The sequence below is a fragment of the Abramis brama genome (genome assembly GCF_963993115.1).
Source record: "Abramis brama genome assembly, chromosome: 13".
Lineage (NCBI taxonomy): Eukaryota > Metazoa > Chordata > Actinopteri > Cypriniformes > Leuciscidae > Abramis > Abramis brama.
The window spans coordinates 22,749,605-22,765,637 of NC_139975.1; the positions used below are offsets into that span (position 1 = coordinate 22,749,605).

A 16,033-nucleotide genomic window follows, 5' to 3' on the forward strand; every position below is an offset into this window, starting at 1 on the left:
TGTAGAACTAATCAACAAATCTGTGCAAACCATAGCAAAAAGAACAAGTAAACAATTTATACTAACTCTCATTCACAGTGTATCCAGCTGATCCAGACTACTATGGCCGACCCTCCGTTCAAGCGTTCCCACAGTTTGACATTGTGGAAAGCACCTACTCATCTACTTCCACAGAGTCGCGCAGGAACTCTCGTTTCGGAGGCTTCCCTTTCCCGCTGGACCGGGCCGACCGCCGTGCTCCGTTGCCCCCTTGTTACAGCAACCAGAACTTAGATGACTTCTTGGGGCCGGACGGGCTGCCGCTGCCCAGCTCTCAGTGCCCTAATGAGTACACGGCCATAAGCTACTACCCTACCCAGCACACTCGCAGCCTGGACAACGTCTCCAGCAGCCATAAGAGGCTCAGTGTGCGTTTGAGCGTGGCACAGCCTTCCTATGCGGACAGCGGCGGATCCACTAGAAGGACCGCTCGCAGTTATACTGGCTCAGACACGGTGGAGAGTGACTACGGCAGCTGTGAGGAGGTCATGTTCTAGGCCACAAAAAGAGGAGTCTGCGATGGATCAAAGGTCCCGTATGATTATAGAGGGGAAGGTTGTCTCGTGCATATAGTAGGCTATATGAAGCTCACTGGCTAAAAGCCACAGAAGCACTATCAGTATTAATAGTCACTTTCAGGGAAAACAAATACATCTGTGTGAAATGCGACTTTTCTCATTATTTTGCCCTTTACGAATCTGTAGAATTAATGCATGACCTTAAAAAGTCTACAGTGTGTTATACTGTAAATGATGTCAGTAGTGTCTAGAGATAATGCGCCCTTATTTGTTATTGCGAGTTCAATCGCACCCCGTCCGGTTTGGTTTGGGAAAACTATATTGGTATTAGCACATTTGTTAAATGATTGCATGTCATTATCAGATTGGATGCCAGCTGTGGGACGGATGATTATTCCTGTAAACTGAGCTGAGGTGTGGTGTTCTTTGAGGAAAATTGGAATCATTTTCAAGCGTGCCATATGGTGTAAACGTGTTTAGTGATGCAGGGTGTATAGAAGCACATTTCACTACAACAAAACAGCAGATTAGTGGTTACATTGATTTGTACAGTCGACTGAAGCAGAGGCTGGTTCCCTGCTGGATCAAAAATTTAGTACACAATGTGAAATATTACATGTATGTTCATGAAATATCAAATATAGTTCCCCCGCAAGTTGATGTGTCCCTGGTTGTTAGGAAATTTGGCTGTTCTGTTAAGATGTGTATGAATTGCTGTGTTTGGTGAATAGTAATTTTAGATGTGAACTATGCGCTGGCTTTAGCTTCTCGTACTGCAGATGTTTTCAGGTTTAAGAGTTCCCAGTGATCCAAAGTATTCAAACAAGGCCATAAGAAATCCCTATCTTTGTATGGCTCAATTATGCTTCTTGACTGTCATAATGCTTACTAATCATTAAAAAGATCAAAAATACTGCCAAAGTATGAAAGAAATTGGATTGATTGAAGAAATTTGTGTGTGTGTGTACATCACAAACAACAGCTGCATTTTATATTCTAAAGCGCTTCTGTCTATGATTCATAACAGTGATATCATCTTTAGTATACAATTATTATTAATTATATATTTTTTTTGTTGAGAAGTTATGAATAGGGATTCCCACCACAGCACATCTTATTGGATGCAAAGATGACCTGAATGTGAAAGGCTTTGGAGATTCGTTTATCAGACGGGTGCATGTGTCATCAAATTGTATTGCATGTGCTCAATGAAACTGCTTCCTTCCCTCACTGACTGTAGTGTTTAGTCTGTAGTGTTTCAAATGACATAGTGCAGTGTTGATGTACATATTAATGGCAGCTGTTGCAAGTATTTGTTATTCTGATCTGCCGGATGTTTGTGCAGTGGGCGTGGTATGTACGAATGGATTTTTTCTGTTTCTTTTTTTATATTTTGAAAATTCAATGTGGGGTGAAACCCATGTTTAAAATGAGTTCCTCTGTGAGAGAATCTGTGTTGTCTTTGCCATTTCCCATCTCTGTAGAAGATACTATGAACTATATTAAATAAAATTATGTTTAATATACAGAATGCACTGTGTTGTATTTGAATTTACTATATGTGACCCTGGATCACAAAACCAGTCACAAGTCGCACGGGTATATTTGTGGCAATAGCCAACAATACATTGTATGGGTCAAAATTGATTTTTCTTTTATGCCAAAAATCATTAGGATATTAAGTAAAGATCATGTTCCATGAAGATATTTTGTAAATTTCCTACCGTAAATATATAAAACATTTATTTTTGTGAGTTTTAATGTTGAATTCATCAATCTGGTGCACTTTGAGAGTTCAAAATTAAAAGCTCCAACCCATATTCAGTGTGCAAATTAAACAAAGAAAAATTCAAACCTTTTTTTAGTAACAGTAACAGTCTAGATTACACTACTAGCCTACATAATAATAGTTATAATATTAATCCCATGATAGTAATAGCCATATATTGCAAAACAAATGCACTGAAAAATAAAGGAAACTTTCATAATTAGCTTTGTACTAATTTCTATACTTCACATTAAAGATGTGATTGGGCCAGCCCAGTGTCAATCAAGAAAAGAACCAATGGGCCGCTGATCTACGTGTTTAATTAAAAATGTCAAAAAAAACTAACGCTGACTTTTTTTTTGGCCAATGCATTACAATGGCACTAACCCAGCGTCGCCAATTAAGCAAAACAAAACAAAACGAATGGGCCACAGATGTATGAGTTTTATGGGCCGTTAAAAAAAAAAACGCCTATTAGATGTATCGGCCCAAAAAGCACGTCGACCCACCGGGAATCTCCTAGCCTAGATGCGTGGACGTCACACTTTAAATCCTACCTGTTGCCTTTGACCACCCACTTATTTAGAACACAATTAATATTGCTTTATATTTTGAAATGTAAAATAAATATCTATAGCAAAAGAAAAAGCAATGCTTTAACAAAACAAATAAAACATGTATGTTATGCAGAAGGGTGCAGGCTTTTGTGTTTTATATACAGAAGACATAGGACACCAAAAACAAAGTACAAACACATGGTCAAACAAAAAAAGTATACAATTAAACAAATATACAAATTATATACCCAGTGCTTTAATTTCAAGTAATATGGAGTAATATGGGCTAAAAAGACATATAATAAAGTCAGATTTAAAATAGCACTGCATAGTTTATCATAGATAGATTAAAGCTTATAAAAGCCAAAATTATTCATTCAAGAGCTGCGACTGATTTTCTCTTTGTCTTTTGTTGTTTGATTCACATTAATGGAGCAACCGTCAGCAGGTTTATTAGACTGATGCCTCTTTAAGACCAAATGCAGATCTAATCATTATTACGCATCATATTTTCTCCCAACTATTAACGCCCATTTAAGACATAAACTATTTAAGTGAATAAATTGTTTAAGTGAATCTCCAAGACAGCCATTTTGACATATTTGATCGTTTAGATGTGCACACGAAGCCCAAAATATAGCTACGTTACTTGTCTCGTTGCGCTGTGATTTGGAGCGCGCGCCGCATTTGGAACAGCGTCTATTGCGTCAATTTTGGTACTATTAATAGCCTTTTATTATCAAACGCGTCCCGCAGTTTAGCAACAGTATAGACTACATTTTACAACAATCACCGATCATGCAAATTTTGATGTTATGTTTGGGTTTTAGGGAGATGACAGCGCACCGCTGTGAAGGGAAGGAAGTTGCGCTAGACAGAATGCAGCTTTACCTCAAATATATTCTTTTTTTTATAATCATTGGAAGCCAAAATCTAAATCTAAATTAAAATTAGTTGAATATCAAAGAAAGTGTAACCATTTAAATGTTTAGTTCTGTCCTCAATAACAAATATAAAATCAGACAGATCACATGCACACACCAGTTATAGGCTATGTTTAGACTAATCCTATTGTATTTGTTATTTCCCCAGTTGTAACCTGGTTTCATTGCTGTGATATCTGAGAGGAATTGGATTTAATAGGACTGCTTAGCTAATCAAATGATCGATCTCCTAACTGGCACGGTGTGTTGTAACGTAATGTCGGCGTAACGGCGACCATCAGTAAACACAAACAATATTTTATATATATTTTTTTTATTATTATTATTTTATCAAGCTGTTCTTGTCTTTACTAAAATCAAAATTAGGCTAATCAAAGGGAAGAGTGCTCTTACAAATCACGAGGGAGCGATTTGACGCTGATTTTGGCTAACATAATAGACTCGCTGTTTTTGCTGATGCTGAATCGTCTTAAGCATACAATACATTCAATACAAAAGTAACTTTAAGTTAAACGTGTGTTTAAACTACACCTGGGGAAACTCACTTCACCTTCAGAGGCTCTGGGGCAGCTCAGTCTCTCCAGTCGGGTTGCAGGGCCGCACCGCAGCAGACTCGCTGTGTGTGAGCCAGACTGAGCAAACGCCGCTCTGCACGTTTGAATCAGGGACGTTAAGTATTTTCTACTCAAGTCATGATGCGTTTCGGGGCGCCCAGGAAACAAAGGTTTTTACCGTAAATGCCGTCTTATTTTCAGCCGGCCTGGCTGACATCAATGGGGTGGCAGCTGGGGTGGCAAGACCTTTAATAGGGGTGGCAGCTGCCACCCCGTGCCACCCCAGTAGATCCGCCCCTGATTCCAGACATCTCAAAATGAATTTAGCGATGGATGAGGAAGACTCATTAGCTTTCACACATAGAATAAATGTGTTTAGTACAGGGGCGTAGCACCAAATGTTGGGCCCCGGTCACAGAACCAAGGGACGGGCCCCTCACAACAGCATATCAATATATCTTTGTGGGCCCCCCCTTCGCTGAGGGCCCCTGTTTCTCTGTTCCACTATTACCCCCTGTCCGACGCCCCTGGTTTAGTATAATGGAAGAACATAATGCGATCACTCAGAGGAGCTGCGACTCAGCTCGCCGGGGGGCTTCACAACAACTACTGTGAAGGCCATTGCACACTGAGTCCGAAATTCGCATCCGAAATTTTCGCACGTAAAAAAAAAAAATCGACCTCACGTTATGTCAATCACGCTTGCACACTGTCTACGAAACTTTCGTCCGTAATAAAAAAAATCGGATCAGGTTCGATTTTCTGCGTTTTTCACATCCACAGCCAGTATTTTGAGAGGTTTTTTGACAATTCAGAGCCACTGTACAAGCGAACGACAAAATCGAGCACCCAATTCGATTACTAATCATGTATTATTTGGGTATAAAATATAACCTGTATACTGCTGTTCTGTCTGCCCAGCGCTTCTGCCGGCCGTGTGTGTGTGTGTCTGTGCGTGCGTGCGTGCGCAGGCTATGTGTATGCGTGTGTGTGTGTGTCCATACCTTAGACATATAGGCTACTGCCAGTCTCTGTTCAGGATCGATTGGTTCACGGAAATTGGTGGTCTTCTTTTTAATATGTGGCTCCAGTATCGCTAGCAAAGCATCAAACTGTTCCACTGACATTCTGAGGTAAATTTTGAATCGTTTGGGATAATTTCGCAACTCCTTGATAAGGAGGTGAAACTCTCCTTCCTCTCGGCGCAATCTCAGGATTGGATGGACCCAATATTTCCTCTTGCTTTTTCTCTTTTTACGAAGAAAGAGGGCAACAAAAACAAAATCATTGTCACTGCTTGACGAATCCATTTTGTATTTTTAGCGTTTTTTTCCGCAAAGGTTTAATAAATACGCATCGGACTCAGTGTGCAAGGTTTCTGTGCGTGACGAATTTTAAGGCTGACGAACACGAAAAAACGAAAAAAATTTCGGACTCAGTGTGCAATGACCAGAGGCGGACAGAGTACACAGCTTCATTACTTAAGTAAAAGTACAGATACCCCTTGCTAAATTTTACTCAAGTACAAGTAAAAGTACTACAGTCAGATGTCTACTTAAGTAAAAGTACTAAAGTACTTGTTTTTAAAAGTACTTGAGTATCAAGAGTACAAGCACAAGAGTACAAGAGTACAAAACATTTTCTAAATATTGCATTACTACTGCCACAGTGCTTACATTGGTAAACACAGCAAACACTTAACACTTAAACACTTAAGCGAAAACTATCATTAACTTGTTCAGAAAATTGAAATAGTCTGGCGAGGTGGGGGAAGGCTCATGAATATTCATTAGGGAAGCCATCCCTGATTGGTCTGATGACCTACCCCTAACCCCACTCCTAAACCTACCCGTCACTGGGGGTCTTATGACCTCCCTAACCCCGCCCCTAAACCTACCCGTCACTGGGGTTAAGACCAATCAGAGATGACTTCCCTAATGAATATTCATGAGTCTTCCCCTACCATCCTGGGGAAAAAAATATTGCTCCTGGGATGGACCTGCTGCGTCTTCATCGATTGTTTCGTCCATGGTTTCGTCTCTTATCTAAATCTGACCATGGAGTTGACTTTGGCGGAAAGCTGAAGGTGATTGCTGATAGGCTGTCCTAATCAGTGGCGCCTGCACAATCCAATCACATTTGAGAGGGAAACAACAAATTGAGGGTTTCCGAGATGTTTCTTTTTTCCTTTTTAGAAGAAGAAGTAATGGGTACTCACAGTTATGGATAGAAATGTAGTGGAGTAAAGAGTACAATATCTGCCTCTCAAATGTACTTGAGTAAAGTCATGAGTACTCCCCAAAAATGATACTCGAGTAAAGTACAGATCCCTCAAAATTGTACTTAAGTACTGTACTCAAGTAAATGTACTCCGTTACTGTCCGGCTCTGGCAATGACCAATGGCAAAGATTTATGTACGAGTGAAAGTGGAGCAGTCCCATAATGTATACTTCTGTCTTCTTGAGGCAGAGGAATCTCCTCATGGCTAAAGACACTTTAGGGTTTCGGAAATAAGTGTCAACTAATAACAGTACTAAGTAGGCCTAGCCTACCATAACTCATCTTGAACGTGTTATTCAGGTGAAATGACTTCTCGAACAAGAAAAAAAGTTTTTTTTTTCTCTCTTTCTTTATCTTGTCTCTGGGGAATTGATTGGATGGTTGTGGTTTGTTATTGGTCGATCTAGTGTGAGTGACAGGTTGTACCGCCCTCGCGCCAGTAAACACAATAGATTGCAAGAGGGAGGGGAAATTATTTTAATAGACTATGACAGCACATGAATTAAAAAAAGGATGTGCAAGGACAAATACAGCAACATTCCATAAAAGATAAGAATTGTCTAATTTGATTTCATGGTGACTTTAATGTCCACAATTAGACGCTGTGAAAAGATTATCAACAACTGTGCAGCTGTTCGCACCGTCCCCTTAATATTCAGTACAAAACTGATCAAGAGACTGCGATTCACAGCAGAAGCTCATCCAGGATGATCATTAGCATTAAAGGGTCGCCTCATACAAACCTTTTGTGAACTCGGCTGTGGCCCAAATGTCTGTAATCAGCCCTGCCATTGAGCATTATTCAGATGCCAGTCAAGATCCATACAAAAAAACACCATTTCACTCACACACATACTAGTTATGCTTTTAAAAGGATACCCTGTGTGTGCCCTGCACACTCACATAGCATGATAAACATAGTCTTATGGGTAATATTCGCTATTAAATATGGTGCCAGAGTATGAAGGTGCCAGAGACTGATCATATGTTAGGGAATTCATACTTATCTCAGATTTGGAAACTGATAGATGATGATCAATCTGTTGTACATGGCATCATGGTGGAGCATGTAATATTGGACATATCAGTTGCCACATTAATCATGAAATTTAATTGTTGTACTTACCGTAGTTTCATAAAAAAAAAAAAAAATCACATTTTATTCTGAAAAATAAAAATAAACATTTTATCTTCAATGCAGAATCATAATATGAAGTAAGTGAGAGTGTATACTCCTACATGCCTTGACACTAGTATGCTGTCATAAACTTATCAATAAACCAACCAAGAATGACAACCTAAAGGATAAAATATTTATGGACCTGGCAGACTGACAGCTGACAGATGATGAAGCGGTGGAATATATCAGAAAATGTACCATTACTGACAGCTTATTATGAGCCATAAAGCCCTCACCGATGTTTTTTACCAAAACAATACAAACAGATACACCAAAGTAAATATAGGACTGGAGAATACAAATACCAGACAAATAATAAGTAACACAGTAACACTTTATTTTGAATGTCCATTTTAGACACTCTAATAACTATTAGTAACTTTGTAACTACATGTCAACTAACTCTTATTAGAGTTTTAGTAGACTGTCTGCTTAATATCTACTAACTCTGATGCTCCTCCAACAGACACTCTACTGACTATAAGCAACTTTGCAACTTCATGTCAACTTATTCTACTGACCCGAACCCCTAACCTAAGAATCTATATGGTCTACGAATACTCTACTAATACTTTAATAAGAGTTAGTTGACATGTAGTTGCAAAGTTAGTTATAGTTAGTAGAATGTCTAAATTGGGCCATAAAAATAAAGTGTAACCAAATAATCTAACTTACAAAAAATAAAAAATAAATGCATAGTAAAAGAGGAAACCAATAAAGAAACAAACAAACAAACAAAGAGAAAAAAAGGTGTGAAAATGCAAAGTAGTGAAAGTATGGTCTTATTGTTCTTCTTTATATAATTCCAATCTAGTAGATTTGATCTGATATACATAGAGGAAAGACAAAGAAAAAAAAAGAGACACACACTATGGGCCCTATCTTGCACCCAGCGCAATTGACTTTGTACACTGACGCATGTATCATTCCTATTTTGCACCCGCGCAAAGCGCGCTTTTCCCTCCACAGAAGCACGTTGCTAAACTAGGGAATGAACTTGCGCTCCCTGGGCGGTTCAGCGCAAAAAAGGAGGCGTGTTCCGGCGCAAACGTTCCTTCATGCTATTTTGCAGGTTTAGAAAACAATTGCGCCACTAACCAGGAAAAAATAGTTTAAAGTCAGTGGCGCGTTGCGCATGTTATTCATATGCTATTTTAAGGGCGCATGCTTGGCCATAATCAATGTAGCGTGTGCACAACGCGCATACACTTTGATTCTCTCATCTACACAGAAGCAGCAGTTTTCATTTTTGCAAATCATACATTATTATGATAGATAGATAGATAGATAGATAGATAGATAGATAGATAGATAGATAGATAGACAATTTATTATAAAAGCATACATCTAGCTTACACATTTACCCAAATTATCATACTCCTTTTTAACCGAAGTTAATTTGGGTGGGTTTCTCCATCCCCAACGTCCCTGACGAGAGCGTTGCTCTCCTTGGCTGTGAACCGCTCCTGGCGCGCGTCTGGCAAATCCGCCGTTATAATAGGAATCCGCTTTAGAACAAAGCGCGTCTGCTCTTAAAGGGAATGTGAGATGACGCTCTGATTGGTTTATTTCACGTTACGCCCAAACCACACCTATGAATAATGAAGCTACTTCAGACCAACCCATTTTAGATTTGCGCCTGGCGCAAGAGTCATTTATCCCGCTGGGAAAATAACAACAGCGCCAAGACCCGCCCACAAAGTTACTTGCGCTTTGAGCTTTGACACTTGCGTTTCAGATCGTTAAAATAGGGCCCTATATATTTATATATATATATTTCAAAATGACACCTGTGTAATGGAACAATTGCTGGATGATTTTTGCGTTTCTGAAATGTCAAAAGTCAATGAAATAAAGCAAGGAATGGTACTGCTTTTGCTAAAGTTGTGTCCTGTTTTGTGTCCATGCTTTGGTAAATCCTAATTATGACATAAAAAGTCAAACTAATGACATGCTAAGGCACAATTATGGCATAAAAAGTCAAAATTATGACCAATTATGGCATAATGTCAAAAATATGAAGTCAAAGTTATGACATAAATATTCAAAATGATGGCATAATTATGATACATTTTTCCCCATTGAAAATAATACTTTTTTAGATTTGTTAAAATAGAGACAAGGCCAAACATTTTTGAAGGCAGATTAGTGTCATCTGGTTGGAGTAAAAAAGAAGGAAAAACTTATATAATGCCATGGTGCACACTAGATTAATATAATATAGCTCTATAAAAAGAGGCTTGTCTTTAGTTGTTTTTTGACTATTAGAAAAACTATTAGGTTGTGGATTTGGATATATATTTGGAAATTCTACTTCTTAATTCTTGACTACTTTTTGTCAAGGTTTAGATATTTGTTGTTTGAAATGTTGATTTGGAGTGTTAGTTTTTCCACTAATTTTACTACAGTCAAACCTGAACATGACATGACAGATAAAGACATTTTGTTAAATAAAACATAAAAATTCAATAACATTTTAACAAATTGAAAAGGAATTCTTTATCAGAGCTTAATCAATCTGATATCAACCGCTTACTTGAGTCTTCTTGCTCTATTTTTCCATATTGTTACAGCCAAACCAGTTCATTTATGTGTGTATAACAGTGTGTTGTGTGTGTGTTTAAGTGAGTATGTTTTGTACTCTTGATGTTTTAGAGTGTAACCCATTCCTTGCTGTCCGTTGTTTTTCTGCATTGTGGCTGAATTATTGATTTTATTTCACACATGTGAAAAACCTTACTTTGTGTTTCAGTCATACCCGTTCATGTATGTTTGGGGGTGGGTCGAGTGTGTCTAATTTGCACTCTTGATATTTTACAGTGTCACCCTGTTAAAAGAAGGTTGCAGCAGGGATGAAACAGGATCTAAGTGCAGCAGCTTTATTCAAAGACAAACTCAAAACAGGATCTTAGATCTCAGGTACAGGTACAGAAACAGAACAACCAACTAAATGCAACATATAACTGACAAAGAACGGAAAGAAACACAAGGCTTAAATAGACAGAAAACAGAGGAACTAATGAGACTAATTAACGAGACACAGTTGAACTGAAACTCAAATCAAATCAGAAACCATATAAACAAACAGACAGGGGGCAGAGAAAGACAGAAATGAACTAATTAACAGATTAACCAAACACAGACAAGAACAGAAATCAAAACAAACAGACAGTGACCCCTTCTCTGTGATCTTTTTTCTGCATTGCATTTCCCTATAGCAGTCGTTTCTGACTGCGAACAACACAAATACGACTTTTTTCCCCCGACCATTTAGCTTTTTTGAATCAAGTCGATTTTTTGACAGTGACTGCCAGAAATGTCACAGAGTTTGTCAGAGTTTTCCCAACATTTTCTGTTTTGTCTAAAATGACTGAACGACACCAGAGGGTTAAGATTTATATTTCTTATGTGGCTGAAATGGGCTTCCAAGACCCCCAACATACCCCTCGTTTCAGGACTAGCACAAAATGCGGCATCGGCATCTCGCAGCGGCACTTCCGGTGGTATCTCCAGCGGCCAGGACTTTCTCTGGCACCTGTCGGTACAGCGGCATCTCCAGCAGTCACTTCCGGTGGCATCTCCAGCGGCCAGGACTTTCTCTGGCACCTGTCGGTACAGCGGCATCTCCAGCAGTCACTTCCGGTGGCATCTCCAGCAGCCAGGGACTTTTTCAGTCAGCTGCCACTGTTTATAACACCGAATCCGAATATTTAAACATCCTTTCACGCGATGCCAAAGAAAACAGCGCTCATGTATATGCAAAAACGATGTGATCATCGCAGCTGGCCCACCTTTACAGGTACTCTGCCCTGCCCCATCTGTGAGCCAGTGGCATCGCTCTCTCCTCTCCTTCTCTCCTCCTTTCAAGTACCGTCCTTCTCCCTGGACTAGCTCAAGGCTTGGCTACATCTCTCAACAATACAAGAGTTTGGTGGCTACAGCCAGTCATCAGATGGGCACCCCCCTTCCTTGGTGTTTCGTCGATTTAAGCCCATAACACCTCAGGAGGGCTCGACAGCAGATCCAGCGTCCTGGATATACCCCTGCTGACCACCACCCAACTCTATGCCATTTTTAGTCCTTCAACAGGTTTGCTCTGCCACCGCACCTCCCGCTGTATCCAAATCCAATTTGATGCTGTTTCCGCCTGTTCAGTGACATTGCCTACTAGCCGTTTCCTGGCCATCCCTTCAATCCCCAACAATCCAAGGGTTCTCCAAAGCGACTGTCCAGCAAAACCTCTGCAGCCGACCTCTACTGGTAGATTCCAGGCCTTCCATCCTTTTTGCTGGCTCTCGAGGATAAGGCCTTGATATTTTTAGAGCTTGCGCTCATGTGCCTCCTCAATCCTCTCTTCCCAGGGTAGTGTTAACTCTATGAGCACCACCTGCTTGGTACCTCTAGACCAGCGGACAATATCTGGTCTGAGGCTAGTGAGTGCTATCTCCTCTGGGAATTTGAGTCATTTGCTGAGACCAGGACCCCTCTGTTCCCCCGTCCTGCTGCAGTGCTCTCTCCTGTCCTGATGAAATGGATAAAGTGGTGCCTGTTGGAAAGTTGTTTACCCTTCTTCCTTGCCTGTTCCACACCATCTGCCAACCGAGACAGGATCTTATCGTGATGCCACCGAATTTCCCATCTACCAAACTTGACTGGCATGCTGAAAGGACGTGCTCAAGATTGGCTGTCTTTCCACACAGCGTGCAGCTGGGGCTATACCATCCTCCAAATATGGAGGTTTGATGGAGTAGGCAAGACATCGTAGACAGAACACATCAAGAACTTTATCCGAAGTCCTTCCATGGTCCAGATGTCCTGCCATGTCAGGGCCCTTTCATCGTACGCCCTCCCACCTTGTCCAGCTGCCCTGTTTTTTTTCATGGCAACAACCTTGACATGCCGGGTTTCCTCCTCTGCTTTACGGACCTCCCTCTGCACCATGCCGCAACGTTCTTTTGGGTCAGATTTTTTCCAGCTCGTTCTGGTGGAGCAACCCAGTCCAAGCCTGCCCAGAGCTACTGTCCTAACGATGTCAGCATGATGCAGTCGATCCTCAGCCACCGTCAGTGCTCTGCTGGCTGACCATTTACAACCTGTCCTGACCACAATACCTGCTTGGTGTACTCTTTCGTCCTTGCTGTCTCACAGCATCATGGCCTGGCGTTGTTTTTTCCGCTTTATACTCCTCGACCACTGATGTCACTAGCAGCTGCAGCTTGCTGCCTGTGCTATACAAGCCAATGGAGCAGAAGCTTCTTGGGACGCCCAGCCACCTCCTCAAGTAGGTGTTAATCTTCCTCTCCAATCCCTCGTAGAGACAGGTATCTCATAAACAAGCAGAGGCCAGAGCAGCCTAGGGAGTATCCTGTGTTGGTAACCCCAGGCCTTATACTTGCCGGGTAGGCCGCTCTTCCCTAGGGATGTCATCTAGGTATCTACTTGGATAATTATCTCCCTCACACTCTGCTTATCATTGAGGTCTGCCCTGTACCATTTCCCCAAGCTCTTCACCGGTCTCTCTTGGACCACTGGGATGATGGTATCTTTGATCCTGGAGCGGAACCGGTCCTGAATGCGCCCCTTCCTCAATACCAGGCTTCTGGACTTTTCTGGTTTGAACTCCATCCTTGTCCAATCGGTGAGCTCAATCAGATCCTCCAAGATCCATCTCCCTTCAGGTACTGATTTTGCCGTGATGGTGAGGTCGTCCATAAATGCTCTTATAGGTACCTGCTGGATGCCACTTGCCAACACTGCGCATCAACGCAACTTCTCTGCTGATTTAACGAGAAGGTTCATCGCTGCCAAAAACAAAATAACTGAGATTGTGCAGCCAGTGACAATGCCCACCTCTAGCCTCTGCCATTCGGTGGTAAAGTCTCCACAGGTGAAGCACATGTTGAAGTTGTCATAGTAACGCTGCAAGAGCTTCTGGAAACGCTCTGGGACATGGTAGGTCTTCAACGTCAAATCCACCAGCTTGTGGGGTATCGTCCCAAACGCATTTGTTAAATCCAGCCACAGAACTGCCAGGTCCCCACAGTTCTTCTTCGCATCTTCGATAATCTTGGTGATTATGCTGGTGTGCTCAAGACAGCCTGCTACCCCTGGAAATCCCCCCTTTTGGATGGACGTGTCCATGTATCCGTTGTCAATCATAAAGGTGGTCAGTCTCTTCGCCTGAATCCCAAGAAAAATCTTGCCTTCAACATTAAGGATTGAGATGGTACGGAATTGCTTAATCCCTATAGAGTTTTCTTCCTTAGGGATGAAGCATCCCTCAGCGACCAGCAAACTATGAGCAAGGAAATCCTTCTTCCATGCCACTCTCAGTAGCTTCCAAAGTCGTCTCTTGAGCCTTTCGCAATACTTGTACACCTTATATGGAATGCCATTCGGCCCTGGGGCTGATTTTGCTCTGGCCTTCCTGAGAAAGGTGTTCACCTCCTGCCAGCTCGGTTCCTCAGCTCTGAAGGGGGTAGCTGGTTTTGTTGGTTTTATGAGTTTCTCCATCTCCTCCAGGCTGTTCTCCCTTCTGGGGTCACTATGGACCTGACGAAGATGCTCCTCCACCTCCTCCTTTGTTGCTTTCAACTCCCCTGATCTTACATCACCCAGAAGTTTCAACAGATATTTGAAAGGATTCTTGGTGAAATCTGTCCTCTCCTTCATTCGTCGCTTCCTGTCCCTACGGTGACATTCAGCTCTTCGCAAGATCTTAATACGCTCCCTCAAGTTGTCACGGATTTCCTTGAGTGCTGGTCTCTCATCCACTGTTGCTTCATGAAATGCCACAGATCCCCTCTAAGGATTGCTATTTCCTTCATGCGGCTGCTTTCCTTTGGCTGGGTGTTTGTTTTGGCCTTCAGCTCTTTCTTTCCGAAGCAATCAGCACCTATGCTCCAAATAATGGAAGCCATAGCCTTGAGCTTCATACCCACATCTCATGCCAAGGCTGTTTCCATCCACATCATGATCAAACCTCTCCCACTCCTTCCTTGCCACTGCAGCGGGCCCATATATATATAACACAGACAATTATGCCAAAATTATGTTGAGTATCAGTATCAGTGATACTGGCCTTCATTCATAAAAAAAACTTAAATGTTTTTAATCGTGATTAATTACAGAAAAAAAGTGTGATTAATTAGTAAGAAAATGTAATCGATTGACAGCACTAATATATATGTTTATATATATATATATAGAGAGAGAGAGAGAGAGAGAGAGAATTATTACATTATTACATTAATAATGTAATGCTTATTAGTTCATTTTTGTAGTTTCAATATTATGAGTTGCTACAATAGGCTACAGTAAGCATTAATGTAGATCCCCTATAATGATAATGCGTTAAACACTGAGAATAGCATTTCAAATCTACTATTTAATACACTGCATTTTTTAAATAAATAAAAAAAATCAGGCTACATGTAGAATACGTGCTTTATTACTTTCATCTGCACTGAAACATAACTGTGATAATGATTGTCATCATCACACACGTCACTTGATTGACTGGCAGCTGGCTGCTGGAGATGCCATCAGAGGTCCCGCTGAGAGATGCCGCGATTTAGACTTTCTATCATGTCATATATAGCTATTGATTGCGGATTCCGCATTATCAGTGCTCATTTACAGACTATACACTTTTACCCCAGTACTTTTGTTATTATTTGATGTTTGCAACTCATAAATTGCAATACACTGAGGTTGAAAACACTGTTTGTGAAGTTGTTTCAGATATAGTTTCCATGAGCGCTGTTTTCTTTGGCAGCGCGCGGATATGTTTAAATATTCGGATGTGATCGTGATTCCAGATGCCGCGGTACCGGCAGGTGCCAGAGAAAGTCCTGGCATGCCGATGCCGCATTTTGCGCTTTCTCAACATATTTAGGGCAGCTTTAAGGGTCAGACCGACCCCCTCCCCCTCCTCAAATCGCATTGTGGTTATAGTGTTCTCTCGTGTACACCTGCTAATTGGGACACGACAGAGCTTTAACTGCGCTCTCCAGGCTGGTGTCACCAGCTGCCCTCACATGATCAGCACGAGCATCCTCAGCAGCATCCAGCTTCACACGAAGGCAACACAAGTCAGAGCACATGCGGATATAAATGAGACAGGTCTCTGGATCTTCATCTGCGTCTGAGTTGACGATGTGATAACTTTTGAACTTTGGGAGGTGTTTTTA

General features: G+C 41.2%; 1 protein-coding gene across 1 annotated transcript in view; it reads left to right on the forward strand.

Annotated features, from left to right (window-relative positions):
* fat2 (FAT atypical cadherin 2) overlaps positions 1–2,091 on the forward strand; it is a 50,899-nt gene extending 48,808 nt beyond the window's left edge. Inside the window, exon 24 of the mRNA XM_084133296.1 lies at positions 79–2,091. Coding sequence (XP_083989422.1) covers positions 79–536 — 458 coding nt within the window. The 3' untranslated portion in view covers positions 537–2,091. The remainder of the gene's footprint in view (positions 1–78) is intronic.
* Positions 2,092–16,033: the final 13,942 nt, after the last annotated feature.